General features: G+C 35.7%; 1 protein-coding gene across 2 annotated transcripts; it reads right to left on the reverse strand.

Annotated features, from left to right (window-relative positions):
* Nucleotides 1-270: 270 nt before the first annotated feature.
* On the reverse strand, nt 271-19,493 carry LOC144450704 (Krueppel-like factor 6). Of its 2 annotated transcripts, none has more exons than XM_078141367.1 (3): nt 19,369-19,493; nt 8,835-9,363; nt 271-5,432 (listed from the first exon to the last, which is right to left on the reverse strand). In XM_078141367.1, the coding sequence occupies exons 2-3, from the start codon at nt 9,349-9,351 to the stop codon at nt 5,257-5,259; spliced, it is 693 nt and encodes a 230-aa protein (XP_077997493.1). In that variant the 5' UTR covers nt 9,352-9,363; nt 19,369-19,493; the 3' UTR covers nt 271-5,256. The 2 variants fall into 2 exon arrangements, with proteins under 2 accessions (XP_077997493.1, XP_077997492.1); XM_078141366.1 differs by lacking the exon at nt 19,369-19,493 and adding an exon at nt 16,776-17,019.
* Nucleotides 19,494-23,439: the final 3,946 nt, after the last annotated feature.

Below are 23,439 nucleotides of genomic sequence, written 5' to 3' on the forward strand. Positions count from 1 at the left end.
TCTTGCCGGGAATATTTTCTTGATTATTGTAGGTTGTCAAAAGAAACTCCCATGTTCAGCATATGTATTCCACACTGTAGCCCACAGACATGCCATACGTATTCGTACTCTCTCAAGTGGTCTAAACCAATCCCTTGGTTTGGATAACTTAAGATTGTGAGGACCACAACAACTGTCTGGGCTATCTGCACAAACTCTCTCTCTCACTCACTCATCTAGCAATAATTAACATAGACAGATTTAGTTTTTCAATGTGAGAAATGAGTTCTTTTTTATTCGATGTTGCTTAGACTGTATTTACACCATATCATACCATATATACAAGTTGTCGATGAAAAAAATAATAATAAACAATAGGTATACTCTTGCTGTACGCTTTTACATGCATCAATTGTACAAAAAGATGGCTACGGTAACAGCTATAGATCTACAAACAATACATTACAAGTATTATACAATGAATAAGTTGATCACAGATTTTTTTACCACTGAAGTGTCGTACGAACTTTAAAGACCGTGACATGACAATGTATAAAGTAAGGCAAGTTTCAGTACAGACAATAGAGTGAAAATCTCTTTAAATTTACGAACAGTTAAGGGCTCATATTTAGCTCCTGACATCAACAGTTACACTTAATTCAAAATGGACGCCCAAATGACTTGTACATGAACAGTACAAAAACATTACAAATTTCAGTTGCTAATTTTTAGACATTGGTCCATATAATAGGCACTTTAGATTTTAGATTTGAACTGGCTGGCCACGACTATAATAAAGTCTAACTGAGTCATCTTAAATAAGTGTATTTCAGTTTATTTATGCCAAAAAAGACATCCAGGACCAAATATTGGAAAGTTAGTTTGAGTACAGAAATGAGAAAATGTATAAAACTTGGATTTGTATGAACTTGAGGGGTACGACTTTAGGAACACCCCTACAAACTTACAAAGTTGCAAAAAGTCACTGTAGAAAAGAACAGGAATATTCCAAAATGTGAGTAAAGGTGGGGTGCCCAGGTATAAACAATTGGTGGGTATATATAATCTAAATTTCAAACTATTCTGGTGTATAACTTTTCGAAGGTTATATCCAGGTACCTGTGTGATTTTTTTTTTACGACTGGTTATTTGTCCTCAGGCAGTGGTTGATAGGCCTGCTTAATAACAAAAGAAACAATTGAACTAGCCCCATTCAAATCCATTTAAATCCGTTCCCTTTGATGAGTACAAGGAATGTACGTCTATTCATGTTCAAAAACCCGCTACTTCTGCAACCCATTTAAACTTCTCCCAAGTTGTGCTGTAGAAAAAAGACCACTGAGATTCAAGCATGTTTTTTTTTTTTGAAAGTAACAAAAATAGAAAAAATTTTCTGAATTCTTTTTCACTTCAGTTGCTCTTGATTTTAACAAGTTATTTCTTGATTATAAGTGTTTTTTATTGAGTGCTCTGAGTGAGTTGAAATTAAACGAGAAAGTTAATTTCCCCCTAAACAATTAAAAAAAGTTCCCCTCTTACATGTTCAATAGATACTGTTACGCCTTTTCACTGAAAAATACTGAAAAATTCCAAAATAAAATTGCACTGTATGAACTATATAGTATATGCAAAATTTGTCTGTTCATATTGAAGCTAAAATTACCCCTCTTTTGCCAGTCTGCTCACCCTATATATTTGGAATGGAATTTTCTTGCCATTGAGAAAATGATATTGCATTTGATGATTAGGGGGAAGTATTGCAATTCTAAGAACAAGAATTTCCATGCAGCACTTTCTGAGGTGTTGAACAGATTGCAAATTTTGGTAAAAGTTTTCATCGTTTTTGTCACAACATTTTCGTGAATGGAATCATCTCAATTGATGACATTGCGCTGTGGCAGCGACATAGATTTTGTCTGGAGGCTAATCAATGTCATTTCGATGGTACTATAACGCACACAGATACATTGTGATGCATTACATGAATACCACTTTGATATTTGGGTGAGAACAGATCTAGCAAACTAACTAACAGCTACCCCTCCATTTCTGCATATTTATTAAAATTATTGAAAAAAGTTAGAATTCAAGCAGACGAACTGTCCATTGGAGACAAGAAATCTCAACATGTGGCTTTCTGAACAGACAAACTTACATTTCTATCCATTTATAATACTGATAAATAAAAAGTTGCTTTTTTTTCTGCCGAGAAATGAAAGCAGAACGAAACATTTAAATGTAACAGACCAGCTGCATTGTGGTAATACAAAAAAAAAAAGATTGTCTTTATTCTGATTTACACTAAACTATCACGACTTTGTTTGGGACAATCAAACTACCTGATTCTCGTTTTGTCAATTTTCAATATTTCTCACAAGGAGGAGTCCGTTTTTTTCTTGCATGTCACTCATGACTTTTCAGCTTCCTTGTGACTTCAGAAACAGTGTAGATTTTTGTAGTGAATCCCTCTGAGGGACAAAACGGCCGAGAATCAACCTGTTCAAGTTTTTCTATTGGTATATAGCAAACAATGCAGCACTTTGTTCAGCTTTGATAGTAGTCCCAAACAAGAGTCGGTGGGTTTGAACAAAACAGAGGTTGTGAGTGAAATTACTTGATACTGCTATTATACTTTGAGCTCAATCTAAATAAAGCTTGTGAAAACTTGGTAGTAGGAGTTGAAACTTGCATCAATGAACTGCCTTTATGTTTGGTTACGGCTGAATGCACACAACCTAGGGGGTCCCTTGAAAACTTTGCACGACTTAGATTGGCTCGATGCAAATGAGATGGCCAAAAGAATAGAATGTGGGACACTGTAGTACAATCAAACCGAACTATGGATATTGTGAAGGTATATCAAAAGGCACTGACAAGCTTTGTGTTCACTCTCCATTACTCATGCGGGAGGAATTTGTAAGGTCACCTCTGACTGTCCAGCGGTGCATGCTTTCCCATGGTTGGTTTGGCCACAGCTCTTCAACCAGTGATATGATTCAGACTGTGAGATACTTCTTTACTCACTGCATGTGTTTCAATTGAGTACATTCTCTAAATTCGCAATTCAATGTTTTCGGTTTTGATACCAAGGCATTTCATTCTGATGGCAACTATACTATCGACTGTGAGACACTTTTTTTCACTCACCGCATGTTTCATTTGAGTGCATATTTTCTAAATTTGTGATTCTACGTTTGGGTTTTTTGTTATACTTGCGGGCAATTCATTGCGATGCAACTACAATGAGTTGAAATATTTGAGTATTTTCTCTCACATATGTACAAATTTCCATTTACAAGAAGTCACCTGTCAGAAACACCTGATCAACACACAGATTTCTCATGACTGTTTATGGTCTAAATACAGGATGGTATTTACAAAGAAAAAAAAAATATATTACACTATTTCTGTGTGTACAACTTGGCAGTGTCATAACTCATAGAGAGTAAAAAAAGATGCTCTTTGTGGGAAAATAAAAACTTTTTGGATTCAGCACTTAGTGCCAAATTCACCTGTCTTGATTTCAAAAAAATGATGGTTTTCGCATTATTGAAGAAAAAATGCTGGAAACATCACCTCAGAGGTGTAAATTATAATCACTCAATTTGCAACACAAGCCTCTGAAAAGTCACCCACTTATAATAACTAATCCACCCCCACTCCAATGGAACAGTCCAGTCATCATATTGAAGAGTTCAATAACTACATAAAGAGTGGAGTATTCCATTGTAGATACTAAGGGGTCTAACTTTCTGAATTCTTAAATGAAAATCTAGACTAAACTAAGGTTGATATGATTATACAGTATAAGGTAAATTACTTGTCTGCCAGTAACCCACTTGGCAAGTGAATATTAAAAGAAAATGACATATGCTTGCCGGCAGCATAAATTGTAATTTTTTTATAAACAAAATTAGGTAACATCATGCCTGTTTGCTGCATTTTCAACTGACTGCAGCATATCGGTTTTAAGCAAGTAAGCAGCCATAGCATAAGGGGTGATGACATGGAATTGATTTTTCAACCATATTTATATCTCTAAAGAAAGATTTTTGTACAAAAATGCAAAGATCAGAAGAAAAAAAATTTCTTAAATTTTACAACTGAAATAAAAATATTGAGTTGATTACAATTATTCTGTTATATAGTATCTACATAATTAAAATTGAGAAAAAATAAATTTTTCAGAACAAATCTTTTCCGTGCCATTAATCCATGTGAGAGATTTCCAGGCCTTTTAACAAGTGATTACATAAGACATTCCGCGAACCCTTAGAATTCAAATTGATCACTTGACCCAAATAGGAATCACCTAATGCCAATATTCCGTGACTTCCGATAATTAAAATTCATGGAGAACTTGGCAACTTTAAAGCAATTATTCATTAGCTGGGTATTATTGGCTCTTAGACCTGCGTTTTCGTCACCACAAAACCATTTGTCTTCAAAAGGCAATTTGAAATGTGTGGATTTTTTCGACAGTTAAAATATATTAACCATGATTTGTTGCCGTGTGATCTTTTTCATCAGGCGATAGTCTTTGATTTATATCTATTAGCCGTCATTTAAAAGAACACTGGTGAACATTTTCTACATCGAATGCTCTCTTTGGATGTCATCACCCGTATATCTCCATGGCTGCTTGGCTTTTTATTTCTTGTTCTTCCTGTGTTTTGTTTCTCTCTGTTACTATTTCTACACTAACGCTTTTCCCATCTTTTCCAAACCTTGTCCCTGTCTGTAAAAACCCACTTTAAATTTGACTGACTGAATATTGAACATTTACACATACATACAATCTCACATTTACACCAATTACATTTTTGCCTCGCGGACACATTACTTTTATGTGCCTTTTTTTTTTGGCCAATATAATTTCTCTGAGCTTAGTGTGCTTAGACTTCACGAACACAAATCAGACTTTTTTTTTCTTCAAATCTGACTTAAAACACTACAATGAATAACCCTTTCACAATTGAAATGCGAAACATTCACTTAATTCTGACACAAAGCGCAAGAAATATTCATGACCTTTGGACCACACATTCATTCACATGACTCCGTTTAACAATTCCACTTCCCTTAATCACATATAGTCCGAGTACATCACTGGTACATACCAGTTCTTTTTTTTCTGTCTTTCTTTCTGGTTTTCTTATCTTCCGTATACTGGCCTTTGTCATATGACCTTTGACCCTGGCTATCACCTGCATACAAGATGATTACACAAGTGGTTGCCCAAATGGCAACATTGGATGGTTGTCATAACAACAGTGTCTAGAGATGTCTCTTCATGTGCAAAGCTAGGTGATCAGATCGTGAAAAACATCTGTCGCAATGATTGCACTTGAACGGCTTGGCACCGGTATGCTTGCGATAATGCCGTGTTAATTCATCAGATCTGGCGAACCGCCACTCACAACCTTCCCATGAGCACTTGTAGGGCTTCTCACCTGATGAAAAAAGAACACAGAAAAAATTGCGTCAGATTTTGAGCTCCAGACAGCGCAGACAGATGCCTCAGACATTTTGATAAGTGGACAGCACAGAAAGATGTGTATTAGATATTAGGACAAGTATACAGACTAGACAGACTGATGTTGATTTGATCATGCTGACAAGTTCAACTCAACCTTTTGAATAAATAAATCTACTCGTCCTTTAGTACTGGATATATCTACACAAGCTCAAAATTTAAATCTAAACTCTAAATGTGCATGTAAATTACATATGAACACCAAATTTTCAAATGAACCCACCATTTGTAATCATCATGCAGATAATGAAGAAATACTCTCTTTTCTGTTCAGGCAGAGTGTATCTTGACATTATATATTTTCAAATACACATAGACCAAAATATTCAGAATTTATTCAAGAATAATTAAAAATAAAAGGATAATTTTTTTGTCAAATTCCACATTATTACCAGACTTTTTTCACCATTTTACAAATAAAATTTGACAATTTATTATTTGTAAACAATTTATGAAATATACGTCAGCCTTGTACCATAATGACCTTTCGAACTGCATACAAATGTTGAAATTATTATTTTAAATATTTTATACCTATTTTTGTACACCTTTGTATATTTTGATGGCATCCTAAGGTTGCCTGTGTCAATTCTGACATTACTAAATACACTAATTTGCATATGACCTCTATTTGCATATGACCTTTACAAGGTTGTTAGCATCAGATGATGAGTGTTATTGTCATGTGACACACCGGCTGGTACAATGTACATAAAACAAACATTTTAAGTACATATTTTAAGTGTTGTATTTTTGGTATCGTTTTCTAATGCCCAAATATGGAATGATACTCGTATGTGTCAAACACTGCAATAGCAGTAGGCTTGCACTATGTGATTATGCATTAATCATTTCACTATCTGATACTGCACGTTGGCCATTTCCGTCCGTATTTTAGTTTTTATACTGTCGTTTTACAGTTCTAATTCGACGAACACAACAGGATCTGCCTTTAGTTGCTTAGCAACTGCTTCCATTAAAATTGAGAATAATGCAGAGTTTCGTCAATTATTCACAGCACATCTATACCCTGACATTCATTAACAGTTGTGTGTGTGTGTGTGTGTGTCTGTCGTGACTAAATTTCAAATTATTTATGTGCTCGGAATAATAATATTAAAATTCTGCAGATCATAAATAGTGAATCTTTAACAATGGAATGTTTTGTGGCATTTTGTAGGTTCTATTCTCAAATTTTGAATCCATGAATTATTTACTAAATGGTAATAATGCACATGATGTCTTTCTAGTCTTCTTTCATGGCCTTTCCAGTAATTAGAGACTGTCCGCGTATCCACATCCAATCATATGAACATTTCTACTCCAAACACAACCTGACCCAGGCTAAGTAATGTTGTCTGTTTGCCTTATTCACCCAGCCATAAGGCAACAGGTGTGAGACCCTTTAGTGTTATAAATATGAAAACAAATTTGTTTCTATCTCAATACATCACTATCTACCACTGTGATAACATGCAAATCTACTCTGGGCAACCTATGGGGTCTTAATATGCTATGCTATTTTGTTGAAATACAATAGTGAGCTATCGACTATTCATGCAAAAATGGAATGTTATATTACAAAACCTTGCAACCTTCAAATACCACCAACAGACATGTTACCAGACAAAACACTAAATAATCTGCACTATTTGAACAACTGTCTACATGCCGACTTTAATTCTGGGTAATCCACGTTTTACATTACAAAAAGGCTTTCAATTCAAATATACTCTAATTGATAAAATAATTCTAAGTAAAACTACTTTGCTATTTATTTTTAGTTTCGTAATCAGGGTAACTCAATTTCTGTGAACTCATGACTGTTCATTCAGTGTTTCACGCCAATGAAATACAAATGTTTACATACGTACAGAAATCTGTCAGCTTGTCCGTGCACATATATGATGAATTGAATTAAAATTGTTGGGTTTTTTTATTGAGGGACCGGAGCAATGGAGGACATCTTTCCTCTATATGAAGCAATACATCATTTTTTCAAAATGCGAAATTTTAGAAATTTTCACATGAAATTTTAGAAAATTAATATCACTTGTGTGTCCCTTGTAAACATGCATACGTCAAACAGTTTTGTTTACTTTTTGTATCAAACAATTTTTTGGGGGGAAAAAATGGATGTGTTATCTTTTCGTGCAATTTTGCCTTGAATAACTAAATGGAGATTTGAAAAATATTGATGATTATTAGACTCTCATTACAGTTTCGAATCATCAGATTTAAAAAAAAATCATTTTCTCAATCTGAGTGTGTGGATCTGTTCACATGTTTGGTGAGATATGGGGTCAAAGTTGAAACTGGCAAATGTTATTGTTGACACTTCCTATAAAGTCACATTCCACAGGGGGCTTATAGATCTCTGCAAAACTATGTTACTGATATAGGTTTGCTTTGCATTATGTCATTTCAATATCAGTAATCATTTTAATATCTTATCATAATTTTACAATCTTACATTATTTCAATACCTTATCTTGGTCGTACAAAGTTCAATTATATAATATCTGATAACATGATCAAGTTTTTAGGAAATAAAATTTTCACAAAGGTTAAAGTCCACCAAACCATCCTTGTTTTTGTTTGTTTACAATTCTCTCCCATTTAGTCACTTGTTATATTTTAGAATTAATTTTAAGACAAAACACAATTTCTTTTAGAAATTACATGATTGGATGACCATAACTTCAAAATCCGAATATTAGTCATTTGTTGAAATGTATATACATTATGATCAACAACATATCATTTCCACAAGTAAATTTTTTGTATCAAAATTATGAGGAACATGTTAACATTAAGGATTTACATAGTCTTTTTATGTTACACAACATATTTCATTAGTGTGTCATACAAGCCTGGAGGAGATATATTTACAAGGCTATGGATGGCGCGATAGAGGTAATATAATATATCAATATATAGCAGGTTATTATTAGCATATGAGTAATAATTATTTCTGCGTGCCTGCTTTTTAACCAAAAATAGTTCTGTCTAGACTGCTGCAACTCTTGACAGGGCAGATTGTAACAAATTACTGGTGGCCATTTAAAGTGTAACTGTCATCCAGATTCACACGCACCTGCCTGCATAAGGGTTCCATGCTATGAAAACCTGGCCAGTATAAGGGATGCTAACACTTTCTTTTTTATGTAGAAACGTACAAGATTTACAACACCCTTTCCTTTGCAAATATGCCAGATTTGGTCTGTGATGGCATATGTTTGTCTAAAAAAAACACAAAACAATTTATCCAGACATGGACAACTTTTGAAATTTGAGAACAAACTTGGCATGTACCCACCTGTGTGCGTTCTTTGGTGGGCTTTCAAATGAGAACTTTTGGTGTACACTTTACGGCAGCCGTTGAATTGACAGCGATGGATCCTCCGTTTATTATCCGGTGATTCAGACCGTTTTCCAAAAGGTTTTGATTGTTTTACGTTTCTTCCCCGCTGTGTTTGTGTTGGCTCTGTGGATGAAGCTGCTAGCGAGAGCTTTCCTTTAGATCCCTCTGGTGAAGATGGCGGGGTTAGTGTCACTTCTCCGACCTTTTTATTTTTGAATGCTGACTTAAAGGGGTCAGAGGATACAGAGGATGAAGGTGACAGTTCACCTGAGCTATCCCATGATACAACACTTGATGTTGAACTTAAGCTGAGAGTATCAAGTTGTTTATCACTACTCTCGCTATCACTAAGGCTATGGAATTTCTCATCATCCCCAAACGGTAGAATGAACTTGTTCCAGGGGTTTTCTGGCTCGTCAATCTTGTGGCGGCAGTACGTATGTCTTGGTTCAGGCTTCAAGTACCTTTCCATCTCCAGACATGTCTACAAATAGAGAGGAAGTACAAATGAATACTTGTTATCCATTTAATGATTCTATCCTTGTCATCCGCAGACAACTGTCTACAGAAATATAATTAACAAGTTGTGAATTTGTACTTTTAATTTGTTTCGTCTCCAGACACGCATTCAAAACAGGAACAAATTAACACTTGTATTTCTAATTTGTATTTTGGTCTCCGATGCCATACAAGTGCGTGATAACGAATTAACACTTAGGTTAGGCCCCTTTCTTATTATCAGTATTCAATAGAACATTGCTATATGTTTGATTGGATTGACAAATCAATCAGTTCTGGCTGTCGCAAAGATAAAATCCCTCACTTGTGCACATTAATATAAATTCAAAATCCAATATTTATATTTAGCAGTGAAATACCCAAATCTCTGAAAATTTCAGATGTCACAATAATACCACAATACCACATTTTCCTTTTCTTTTTTTTTTAACTTGGCAAAATTAATTAAAAAATTTTCACTGATTACAAGTTTAGTTGGTAAATATTTGATAGCCTTATATGTAACAGGTACGTGACATATACAGCATAGAAGGTTAGAGGAACTTTTATTGACACCTAGATAGCAATCACATGATTGATAATCTCAAATTCCATAGAGACATTTCCACTGATAAGAAATTTAGAACACTGAATAGGTTGATCATTGATAGTATTTAAATCCGTTGCTAGGTTCTTGTTGTTAGCAACAGTAATGCAATTCTAAAATGAATTTCAAAAGTGTTTCTTTCTTTCAAAACATATAGCCTTTTCTAAATATTTATATTGCTGTATCTTTTGCTTAATTAACAACAATATTCTTGTGTTTCCTGTTCCTTTGTTTTTTGGAGTTTTAAGTTTATTTACAATATAATTTCATTCACTGGCTGACAAATATTTGTTTAGTAACGAGGTCAATTGACTGCCTAAGATTTTAGAAGAAAATTGCTCAAAGATGACAAATATCACTTCCTGGATGATTTCCATGAAAAGAGAATCCAATAGGCCATTATATTTTACAAAGGCATTTCAAGTTGCTTCCTGTGTCCAGACCACTGAATTGTGTGAACTTAATTAGTATGTTAATGTATTCACAATTGCTTCCTCTGATCAAAAACCCTAGAACTCTGACTAATTCTATTTAATTGACAATATCAATTATGCTAATGCATTTGCAATTGCTTCCTGTGTCCAGAACACAGAAAATGAACTGATTATGCGCAATCGTTTATTATATTAATTTATTCACAATGGCTTCCTGCAGAGTCATCTTGGGGGAGATAGTTAGTACATGTGTGATTCCATGTATAAACCACAGACAACCACAATTTGAGTAATATATCACAGTACACTAAATCCAACCTTCTCAGTTTGTGTTTGTTTATGAACCCATCATGCTCTTTATGTGCTGGAATGTGTATACAACCAAGGACAAGCTTGGTTAGTACATGAGAGTCACCTAAAGTCAAGGCCAAACATATAAACACACACATGTGGTAGGACTTCTAATGATACCATATATCTTTCTTGTAATGTGCCTGCATCTGTTTATTTAGTACACATTTGATGTTTATTTTAACACTTAGTTAATTTACCATGCAAGCTTAGATATTTTCTATATCACTTTTCCTATATTGTGATCAGTATGGGAGGTGTACAAGTACCAAAAATCAATTTAGAAAGAAATCAATTTTTTTCATTCACTTTCATATTTTTGGACTAATATAATTTACTGCTATCACAGAAATCAATACCAATATTTATTACAGTTTCTTTTACATCTCAAACATATGGCATGCTATTCAGTCACATCCACCATAGTAAAGCATGACTCAACATTTCTTTTTTAAGCGAAGAGAAATGACAAATCTATGATTCATTGATTTAAAACATCATCTCCAATACACTTGTCTGTCGTCTCACATTTTGCTGTAAGTGTTAAATGACACTGACAGCACATTAACCCATCCTACCACACAACCAGCGACACACAAGCACTTACAAGCAGATATTTGTTACAAACAAGGAAAATAAACAGATGAATTGGATTAATAACATTTGACCCAGCATGTTGTGAGTACGGAAACAAGTATTACTTTCCAGGCATAAACAAATTTCAAGTCCGCCTGACATTGCATGTACACATAAAGAGGCCACAAAACTGTTCACATCAAACTATGAAATGTAATGCAAGTCTCTACAGTCCCCATTTCTAACAAGTTCTGCTTCCCAACTTGTAATATTTGCCTGTTGTACCATCTCCTCCACACACAGAATAGCCTCCAGCCATACGATTTATCCCCCCCATGACAAAACTTCTTAACCCAGTAACTAAAATTTCTGAAAGATTTCTAAAAATAAAATGTATGCAAAAATGCCAATTTAATTCTTGTTGAACACAGACAGTAATGGACTGTTCAAACCATGTGGTTAAATACACTAAATATAACACTGCTGGGTTCTCATGTTTTGCACGTACAACCAAACTAAAAAGGCCTGTTGTACCAAGCTGCTGACAAGGGAACAATACCCTCTTTGAAATCTAGAGCTGGAACATGTTCACAGTCGTAACCACTTGACAGATTCTTTCACCTCTCTCATTCTTAGCTTGCTCTGTTCTTTGCAGCTCACAGAATGAATTTATTGTGTGAATTGGTACATGTTGCTACAACTTTGCCAGACAATCTGTCTCTTATACCATGGTTATGTTAGGATGTTTCTAAAATGCACCTCTACATGATACTCTAATGTCCAAATTAAGGGTAATTTTGTGGCATTTAAGAGTAAAATAGCTACACTTTTGACAAACTTTTCTGTGTATTCTGCCAAAATTTGTTCTATACTGCTTGTTATTTATACGTCATTATGCTAACACAGGGCTTTCTGGCTTCAAACCATTACTCACACTGTTTCCAGTATGTCTCTGGATCAAAAGTCATGCATACAACCATTTGGAAAATATTTAGACATTGTAGGTGTAAAATCAAGATTCAAAATCATTTACAAAACTGAGCAAGTGAATTTTCATCTCATACATTATTAAATGTATCCGTAACACCAACATCAGACTGGTAGTAGTGTGTTTTTGAAAGAAGAAATTTTTTGTGAATTTAACTTTCCACATTTTTCGTTGCAGCTCAAGTACATGGATGTTTGATTTACAACTGGCCAGACTGGGGCACATTGAGCGGTGTACTATTGTTTTTTGGAAAGAATAACTGAATTCCGAAATACTACCTGTTACTGTAAATGTAAATAATAAATTACACCTGTCACTGTAAAATCCTTACTAACTATTCTTTCCCTTTCAATATGACCTTGAACTTTTCATAGACTTTCCTATAAAACACTCAAAATTCTTTTTGTATACAGATTTCGCCATTCATTGTATCATGGATGGCCAAACCGTTTTATAGCCTCTTATATAGAGCATCTTGTACCTGATACCAAGATACCAAGGACAAACCGTAAGTCATAAAAACTTCTGAAGCAAGTCTAAGAGGCAATTGAGTGCTGACATATTTATAGGGGTGTATAGTCAAAGCAGTTTATATATTGGAGTCTAAAAAATTCCCCAATGGTAGATATTCCGGATGCTTGGGATTTCGACCCTCTCGTTTACTTCAATCTCTTTAATTGTTATGGAATTTGATCTCTACACAGACTAAATTACAATAAAGGTCTCTGTATAGTATCTACCTATACAGTCTTGTAAAGCACCGCCTCCACATTGAAATATGTGGAGAATGGCGTTATTTGTATTGTCTGTGTCAAGTCACTGATTGCGTGTTGGCACAGTGCCAGAGATAGTAACCACTAATTTGCATAACAAGAAACCATGCAAACACTGCCATACAGAGAAGGTTTCTCACACTTGTACATACACATAGTTGGGACATCATGTAATACGTGCAAAATGTCAGCTATGAAGCCTTGTCCTGAAACTCATTTTACATCCGGATTAGAATTGTGGTCGGTGATGTTATCAAATAAACATCTGAAGGTTAGGATGTCTGCATGACCCAAATACCTATTTCATCCAATGCGTCACATAACAAATTTCAACATCGATGTAAATAAATCTGGCTTTTCCATTTGACTAGCCAACCACACAGTATTAGCAAAGGCATATCTCATACACTGTGTACTAAAGCGTTTTGATTCTTTTTTTATCTATTTTTTATCATTTTCTCACCTTTTCTCTGGAAAGAGATATTTGATGCTCTGATACTGCAAACCAGTGTACTGAATTGCAATGTACATAAAAGGAGGTACACTTATCTATAGCACCAGACTAACTGTCACATATGTTGTTTAGCAAACAGATCACTACATACAGCGACATAGTACATGCATATGGAAATAACATTATGTTGTTAAATTAATGTAAGCGAAAACTCACTATATATTACCACAAATCCCTAAAAAAAACATAAAAAATATCAAATTTTGTCTTCAAGTATTTGTAAATTATGATTTACAAGTGAAAGTGTGTAATTCAACATACAATATGGTCTGTGTCTTGTCTGTATACTACTATTTTGGTCACAGCTTACAGGCCCCTGGATTGCTCTGTGTTGACCCCGGGTGTGCTAGTATTACAGGTATTACCTATCCCAGTGTATGGTGCAGGCAAGCATGTGACAGTACTGATGTGATGTGTGATGCTATTATTGATAGCCAGGCATGTCCCCCTTGCCCTCAACTGCCATAGAGGTATTCCCATAAAACAGTCTACTACTTTTCTCTGACTTTCTGACTCCACTAAGCCTGACTTCCTGTGATGTTAGCTAACATTTCCCGTTTGGCTTCCTTTCTGGTTAACTCAGCACTATTTTGAATTTCCACAATCGGTAATATTGCTTGGTCTGAAAAGTTCAAACCGTTAATATTTTCCATTTGGCTTCCTTGTTAGGTATTCCGTACCATTTTGAATTGTTTTGAAAGTTTCAAAATGGTTCTATTAAACATTGTTAGCTAGATTTCCCCTCAGCTTCCTGTCGAGCAAACTCTGCACTATTTAGAATTTCCTAAATAGGTAATGTTTTCAACAAGTTCTAAAACCGAGTCTGATTATGTCAAAAAATATAAACCCCCCCCCCCCTTACCTACTGTCACATGTAAAAAACTGACTGACGAGAGCGAAACGATGAATTGTACCCTACAAGAATCATCACAGCATGATATTTATGACCAATAACATTGTTTATGTACAGACAACAATTACAAACACCTAGTATTTTTTAAACACCATAATAATTATAGAACCATGGAAGTTCAAAACACGACATTGTACTTTTTCATGACAAATGGCTTCACATATCCAAAAGAAATGAATACTGGAAATGTTATGAGTAATGGCGTCCATCTTTGTGTGTGTTTTCGCTTGTGGTTTTGTTTTTGTTGTTGTTGTTGTTTGAGGTGAGAAAATCAAATTATAAAAATATAACCTGCAATGTCTTTTGTGGATTTCTAAATCTAATGAACTGTGTGACTCTAGTTCGGTTTAGTTTCAAATAATCCCAGATCTCTGGGAATATTGACTGGAATCCTTCGTGGGAAGCTTGGGAAAATTCCTCATACAGTACTAATCCCTTTAAAACTACTGTGAGAACAGTAGTAATACTTCCATTCATAAAACTTTGAGGAACTCTGGGGGGATAGTAAAGGAATGCACTTACAGGCAGACAAATGGTTCATTCTGTTTTAAGCTTGTTATATCTCTTAATTAACACAGTTTCAATCAGGACTTGGTGAAAAACCTCTTAGAAATGCTAATCAGCAGGGGATCTCTTTTATTATATAGGTTTGTCAATAGATCTGCTCTTGGAATCTGTCAGTTTGATGTCAACTAGTAGTACAATACAGGTGTGAACTTTTTATGACGCTTTATACAGACACAACCATAGAAATTTAGCTTATGTGTCTTCCTCTGTTTCAAAACAGGTTTGACAACTTCAGTATAAGAAGCCCTAGCTATAAGTAGAAGAGTACGCCTTGTGTTGTCTCAACATGCTGAAGTACAAGAACAGAATTCTGATCGTGCGCAGAATCGATTTTACTTTGCACTCTCTTTTTTTATGGGACGAAAAATATCAAAAATGTTGGGGCATTTTGGTAAATCAAAGATGCGTTTTATTGTGCGTTCCGATTTTAGTGAAGGAATGTGATTTCGGTATCACGGGAAATACAAAAGTGACAGCGTCCCATTGTATAGTCAACGTTATGAACACAATGGCTTATTACTATTCGTTGTGGGAAACGATTAATATGTAATGTGGGAACGAAACACTGACATCCGTGGCGGTATCTACGATGGTGAACATTTAACAACCTTAACATGCCGAAAGGTTATCTCACGGCCATCTTAGATATTAAGAACGCTACGTAATTACGATGTAGAGCCAGCGTACAGTTTATACCTGCGAAATCTTACAAATTTATCTGATAACCAATATTGACCCCTTTGACCATATATGGTCATCTGTTCATAGGGTCAATGAGCTAACTATTGGGGGCACTCACTCACTCGAATGACAACATGGTAAACCTACAGACCCAGTCCGTAGACAGGTCGACTCTCGTACGTTGTAGTAACATGTGGGGATGAACTTCTCTTCTACATTTGAACTTTCGCTTCCCTTTCTGCCTTGAAACTAACAGCATTCATAACCGGCCAAAATTGCTACACTTGAAACAAAATTCAGACGCTGTGCTTCCTCCCTATATACAAACACTTGTCATCTAACTGTAATTACATATCCTGTCTGCTTACACTACACTGAAGTGTGTGCGTGGACATGTCAAATTTGCACTATTTTTTTCTCCGAATAAAAATGTCTATGTTTTCGCTTGCAGACAGCAGACACACATTTTAAAAATTCACTGCACGTACGCATATGCTTGATCAGTAGTAATTAATAAAACATTAGGGGCAATGTATCGAACATAACTCAATGTCTGTTTCAATGAATCGACCAGCCCTGGCCAATAAGGAACTGCACGCCAATTGACACGAAGCCAGTTCCGTATTCACTTCCACCAAAACACTGTATACAAAAAATAAATTATATGTTGATAAAAAGGGCTTTAGAGCCAGACTATTTTGATTACAATGTGTGCTATAACCATTTTAGTCGCGTCGCTCTGGCTTCCCGCCGGTTTACACGTCTGTTACTCGACTGAATTACAGCGCACGATGCATGCATACTGAAATTACAAACTGCGGAAATGAGTGAAAATCATGTGAACGCATGTCAAATTTCCTATGAAAATGAGTCGAAAGTAAACACCACATGCCTACAATGGCTCAAGCTTGTTTGGTTGAAATTAAATGTATACGACGCATCGAGTAAAAATAAAAATTTATCGAAATAAAATAATTTTAAACATGAAACCTACTTGATGCCAATGCTCTTCAAGTGATGGGAGCGCAGAGAAATAACCCGTGCTATGAACCACTTCCAGCTCGTTGAATATTCCCGAGCTTGGTAAAATATCCATGACTCGTGCCCTTGGAACGGCTAGCGGGTGTAGAAAATCTGGGAATGTTATGTACCGATACACTTTGCCAAAAAACACGACAGGTTATGTGTGTGTTCCAACTGCAAGACCTCAGCAGATATTGGTGATCACGGGGTAGAGTATCCCAGATTCCATCATGTAAATAAGTCGAGACTCGTGTACATCCCCTTGTTTTGAAAATCAACCAATGACAAATCGATTTTCCTGAGTCGAATGGCTCTTAATGATACTATATCCAACCACAATGCAGCTTACATTTCCTATTGTGATAGTTGTTTACCTAAGCGCTAAAAGAGACGCGGTAATTGGATATGAGACCTATGACTGCCGTACCATATATGGCTACGACAGAATGTTAATTAGCTGAGCTATTTTTAGCCCCCTATATAAAGCGGTTCAGTGCTATCACATGGCGCTCTCATTCGAGTATGAGTGAGTCACGGATGAGACATGGTCGTACTGAAATCTCCTCCAAGGTGAACGTTTTTCATACATTCATCAATGAAATCAAATATTAGATAACTAAATATTTTCTTTCTAGTAATGAGTAATTCTCTCCGACAAGAACCCCGAAAACATTTTGATTTCAAGGTATACGAAAGTTGGTGTACTTGGGTCAATAATGGGGTGCCCCGCAGGGGGAAGTGTTTTTTTTCGAATGGGAAGTTGTAATTTATATCTCAAAAATATAAGTATGAGTATGGAAGTGGTTGTCAAAACTGAAAATCATGTAAATATACATATGTGAATGTTGTCGGATGCAAGATGAACTTTAGATTAAAATGCTCGAGTCACACAACAACTCAGGACAGTGACTGTCGTTGGCCCAGTTATACGTTAGTCGTTTGTCACATTAATGTTGATTTTCTCTGTCAACGTACATCACCAGTTGGTTGGTGTTGGTGTGGGGTACGTCATGTTGCTTTCATTTGAGATTGTGAAACTAAACAGTGTTACACGATTTAAAATACCAGTCACAGAACTTGGATGTGTCCCCTCTCGCTCTCAACGTTTGCAGTATTCTTAGCGTTGTAGTCTGTATCACATACCCAGAGGGCGACGTGCAAATACATGTACATCTATAGCTGGTGGAAAGAGTGATCACAGAAGTTCACGTGTCGGTGAAGTCCCGGCCTTGGGACGGTCATAGACATATGAAGTCATTTTGCAAATATTTTAAACTTTAGGTGAAGGATGACAGGGTTGGTCACTTAACAGGTAAATAACACATAACAAATTTATACCCAAGGTGTGTCGGTACCTGTTTACCATCAAAACCACAAACTTGATGCGCTGATACGGTCAACTTATTCGCAATTCAGGAAAATCTTCTCTTTTTTTGGTAAGGGGTAGAAGCTAACGTAACTAGTTTATTGATATATTCTATGGTACTCAATGATTGATTACTAAAGTATGTTTGTGCATCGATAAGATCGAGTTCAAGCCAGGGGCGTAAAAACAAATGTATAAGTTTTTCACGTTCTAACACAAGAGGGCGCTATACCGTTTCGTCACTTCGGAACAGTTGTCACCACGTTGTTTTTATCAATATATATATATGTGTTGAACTGACCTAGGTGGCAAGGTATATAATTAAAAGTTGTCGTGTTTAGGAAAAACCGACACGATATTGCAATGAACAGAATAACTGCTAATGACAAGGATGTTTTTTTTCCTCGTCTGTCCGAAAAGAGCGCTGGTCGTCGTAATGTTTCCATGGTATCACGCTCCAATGTATAACATCCCTAGCTATGTATTAAACGTGCACGTGGGCTAACATACTGGGTGTTGTTATTACATAAAAATGTCACTAAATTAATTTAAAAAATTTCTTCCACTGAAACAACGGCGAACTAGCCGTCGGGGAAAACGAACGAAGTGCCTGTTTACGTATTAAGGAAAATCATAACAACGTTGTTGGCTTGAAAGTGAAACTGAGTCTTTGTCCCAGCAAAGTTAGACCACGCCCAGAGATAACATTGGAATACGTCTTCGCCCTTTGCATTTTCTTTCTCTCTTCCATGTTTTGACAACAAATCGTTTATTCCGTGTCCACATGAGTCACTGAGAAGTTTCTTTCCTTAAGTATCTTCTCACAAATAAATGGAGACATCGGAGATTCGGATAATCTTATACCACACCCATTGGACTTAGTCACGTTGTCAATTTCTTTGTTATCAAAATTCGAAAATCGCGCTATGTTAGAAAGAATATCCGCGTAAATATTGGATCGCTGTCAAGACTGACTCATGCGACGTTGGGTACCAGGCAAGGAACTTCCAACAATTTGAAATTCTCCAGAATCTAGTAGACTTAACATTTGCCCGCCACGACTATATGGTTGCATTGTCTGATACCGGAGCCAACACCTGCCGGGACCCAAATAAACAATACGCCCCATAGAAAATTTCGCTTGCGTAGCTGACATCGCATTGATATCAATACGTCGGTTGGCGAAATTTGAACTTACCTGGTATTATACCACAGTTTGGGTTTGATATATCCTTCCCTAGACGACATATTTGCTTCCCGTATCCCGCGAGCGGTTTTGGATATTGCACAAATAAATTGGTCCGTTGCAGCTGGCGTGTGCTAACTAATAGGTGTGGTGCCTTACATACGTACAGCGGTCACTGCATACAATCGTACATGCATAATTAATTATGCGGGAGATCTCCAGTTCAACTACTGCCCTACTTCGAGCTGCACTACTACGTCAACAGGCTGTGAAGGAATGTATAGCTTGGTATTATTAGTAGCTCTGTAGTCGACAGTGTGAAATAAGATCAAATGAAATTAATTAAATACAGCGGCCTGAAAATGAAATTTAGTCTGTCTCCGTTGAACACTTTGTGTCTGGATCATGATGTAAGCTTACACGTATTTAAAAGTTAGAACTCTTAAGAGTCTTATACACGTGATCTTGTGATTAAACTATGACGTGTGACTGCGCTCTAGTCGGGACAATGATAAGTTTAAAAAACACCGTGTAGACGATTTATTATTTTATATTATTTGTAAAATATTTAAAATGTATGATTTATAATGTCCGATTTTCTATGTAGACAGACAGACAGACAAGCATACATACATAATACATACATACATACATACATACATACATACATACATACATACATACATACATACATACATACATACATACATACATACATACATACATAACTACATACATACATACATACATACATACATACACACATACATGCATGCATGCATACATGCATACATACATACATACATACATACATACATACATACATACATACATACATACATACATACATACATACATGCATACATACATACATACATACATACATACATACATACATAGTCAGACAGACAGACATGCACGCACGCACGCACGCACACACACACACACACACACATACATACATACATACATACATACATACATACATACATACATACATACATACATACATACATCAAATCGGATATACTGTGCTTTAATGATATACTCGTCTACGTGCATATTTAGTAGTTGACATTCCTATATGTACAAATGAAAATTAAATTTCCTGATGTCCATCTTGTGTGAATTTTTTGAAAACTTTTATTCTCAAAAGCCAGACTACAATGTTTCTGCTGACGCAACGAATAATAATACTTTTGCACTGGGACTTCTGTGACGTGGCGCCTTATAAAGAGTTTGTTTTTACGACGATGAAAACTTTAGGTTGGTGGGGCCAAAAAAGAAATGTTTGTTTCCGATAACATGACTTCAGAAAATAGAGTAGTAGGTCGGGATTTGATTTTTGATTTTTTTAAATGACTTTGACCCAAAGACAAAATATATACTCGTGCAATTGGTCACAATACTTCCGTATCAGTTGATGAGGTGTAAAAGTATTAAATGACAATCACAATATGCAGACTATGCTGTTATAGCTGAACAGACATTGTTAATGTTTCTCTCTGGAATGTGATTTTTTTTAAGTAACCAAATATAATTTGGGAAGAAAATGTTCAGGAAAAATAGAAAGTAAATTGTCATAATTTTAACTTTTTGCACATAAAAAAATGTTTAGGGTCGATCTGCGGCTTTAACTATGGTCAGGTCGGATTATTGGAAACACACTATTTCTTTATTTGGCCTGACTCATGGTTTTACTGTGGCTATTAAAACGTGATAATTTTTTTTACGTTTGAGCCGCATTTTCCTCTAATCATCTTGAACATTTCTTCCATATCTGCTCTGAGATGGCGATAAACCAACGTTAGTACTGAAAAGTGTGAAAATACCAATAATCATATGCAATAACTTATTCGTAATATCGCACAACCCGAAGAGTATTGAATTACCTATGGGTGAACATACTTTTTTTGTAGCTGTATACATGATAAATCAAATCAAATTGATTTTTTGGGTATGCACCCAAAATCAGCGCCCTCAACGGCGATCACGATTTAAAAACTTATCGCAATACTAATGGATGTTTAGGATTATGAAGAATGGCTTTCACATGTAAAAAAAGGGTCCAAGTGTTTCGTTATCTTTTCCACAGGGGTATGTACAATCATCTTCACAATTTCCTCATTTCCTTTTTCATATTTAAGACCAAGGCAACACGACCTTGCCTTAAATTTCGACCGTGACCCTGTCCTTTAATGTTGGTTTTTTTCAGTTTCTAAAGTCGTTTTGAATTTACAGCGCAATGTGAGTTAGGCTTAGCATTTTTTGACATGTTTTCTTTCCATATGATCTCATCATTATATTTTGTTGAATATGATACGTTGATTTCAGGTTTGATTCTCTGAAAAGATTTTGTATTTCGGGTTAATTAATTGAAGTTTATTAACATATAATTATATTTGCCAATTCAAGTACAGTTTTGTCAAATTTCTTTCATACACACTTAGTCCATCGTGATTCATCTAAATTACAAAGTCTTTTTTTAATATCAACACATTCTCGAGTACTTGTTATTGTGTTAACACCAAGAAAAGTGGTCACACATAACCTCTAGCTAATCAAGATATAACATTTTTTTTCTAAATTTTCAAAAGTAAACATAACGGCAAAAATAATAGCCGAAGTTATAAAAAATAAATTGGTCTGATCTCGCTGAAAGTGATATTTCAGTTGTACTTCGGTTGTAATCCCCGGAAAACTCAGAAACAAACAATAAACGCTACAATTATTGCAACTACTCCGTTTAGTTGTGTTGTTTAGTTGTGTTGAACCCATACCAGTTCAAGTTGAGGTGAACAAAAGCAACAACAAAAGCAAATGAGAAATCAAAGCCACTCGTGTGAGGGCGCTAATCTATAGCATTTTGAACTTTCCGCCATAGAAATCCTAGAGGAAAATGGCGGCTACCAGTGGAAGCTGCGCAGCGTCAAAGGTAACATGAGTATATATATACAGACAATCGTAACTGTCTATGTTTAGCTAAATGAGTGTAACGATATTGTAGATATTTCAGCTTTGCTGAGACGGCCTAGAGCATCAAAGCATACAGTAAAGTAACGCGAGTTGTGCTCCAGGTGGGTAATGCAGTGGCGAATTTGACTGTTGTAGTGTTGTCCCATCATTTTCCATGTTCAATGTTGATACTATGTCCTTCACACCACACAATTATACTCTTTTACATTTGATATGTTCAAAAACCTTGCCGTATTGCAGGGATATGGCCAAATCGAAGCATAGGCTCTCATGTTGTGCATTGCTAGGTTATCGAGGGACGGCGACAGGTTCTTCATATTGTTTGTGACCTGGGCGATTCATTTTCTAACTTCCAAGTTACAACCGTCAGTGCTCAGTGGCTTTGCAACTTGTCCTCTATTAGCAACACTACCTCTGTCTATAGAAAGTTTCTATAGACAATAGAGTCACATAGAAAGAATAACAAACTTTTATTTCACCAAAACCATGGTCTTAGTGATAGTCGTAGCCTGGAATCGATGCGGATTGGATTTTGTACGTTCGATTTCCAATCAAGCCAATCAAGTGATTTAAATGTAAAAAATCGAATCCACATGGATTCCAGGCTATGATAGTCTATGATATTAAAACAATTCATTTCACCTCGACACCTAGTCTGGATGTCAACGTGGTCTCTAACTCAACTTTGGTTATACTGTAAGTGTGAGTGTAAATCGTAACGATAGAGCTACAATAATTGTAGCTTTGATTTGGTTTACAATGCTTTTTATTCTATTTCATATTTTATGTTGTTGTGACTCACCATTTTTCGTTGTATTTTTTTCTCTTACGGGGTTTGCAAACCAAACCAAAACAAAGCTACAATTCTGTCTACCGTGCTAAAATCTCTTGGCAATTACTTCCAAGATTTTCTCATAAAAATAGTCAATTCCCTAGCTTCAGTACCGACATTCACTTCGTAAATACTCGAATCAGTTCATTTTTATGTTCAAAAAGGCAACAAATACTCCAAACCACAACACGGGAGTGCTATTAGGCAGACTAAGTCTATTATTGTCCTGCCAGTGCATGGAGCATGTAGTAGTCAACATGTCCACAGAATGGCTG

Source organism: Glandiceps talaboti, chromosome 20 (assembly GCF_964340395.1).
Source record: "Glandiceps talaboti chromosome 20, keGlaTala1.1, whole genome shotgun sequence".
Classification (NCBI taxonomy): domain Eukaryota; kingdom Metazoa; phylum Hemichordata; class Enteropneusta; family Spengelidae; genus Glandiceps; species Glandiceps talaboti.

Excerpts from the sequence above, each read along its gene's own strand:
- LOC144450704 (XM_078141366.1), bottom strand. The coding sequence starts at position 16,877 with ATGGATATTTTACCAAGCTCGGGAATATTCAACGAGCTGGAAGTGGTT. Across the intron at positions 9,364-16,775 it reads TTGAAGAGCATTGGCATCAA|ACATGTCTGGAGATGGAAAG; the intron begins GTAGGTTTCATG and ends CTCTATTTGTAG. Across the intron at positions 5,433-8,834 it reads CCACCAAAGAACGCACACAG|GTGAGAAGCCCTACAAGTGC; the intron begins GTGGGTACATGC and ends TTTTTTCATCAG.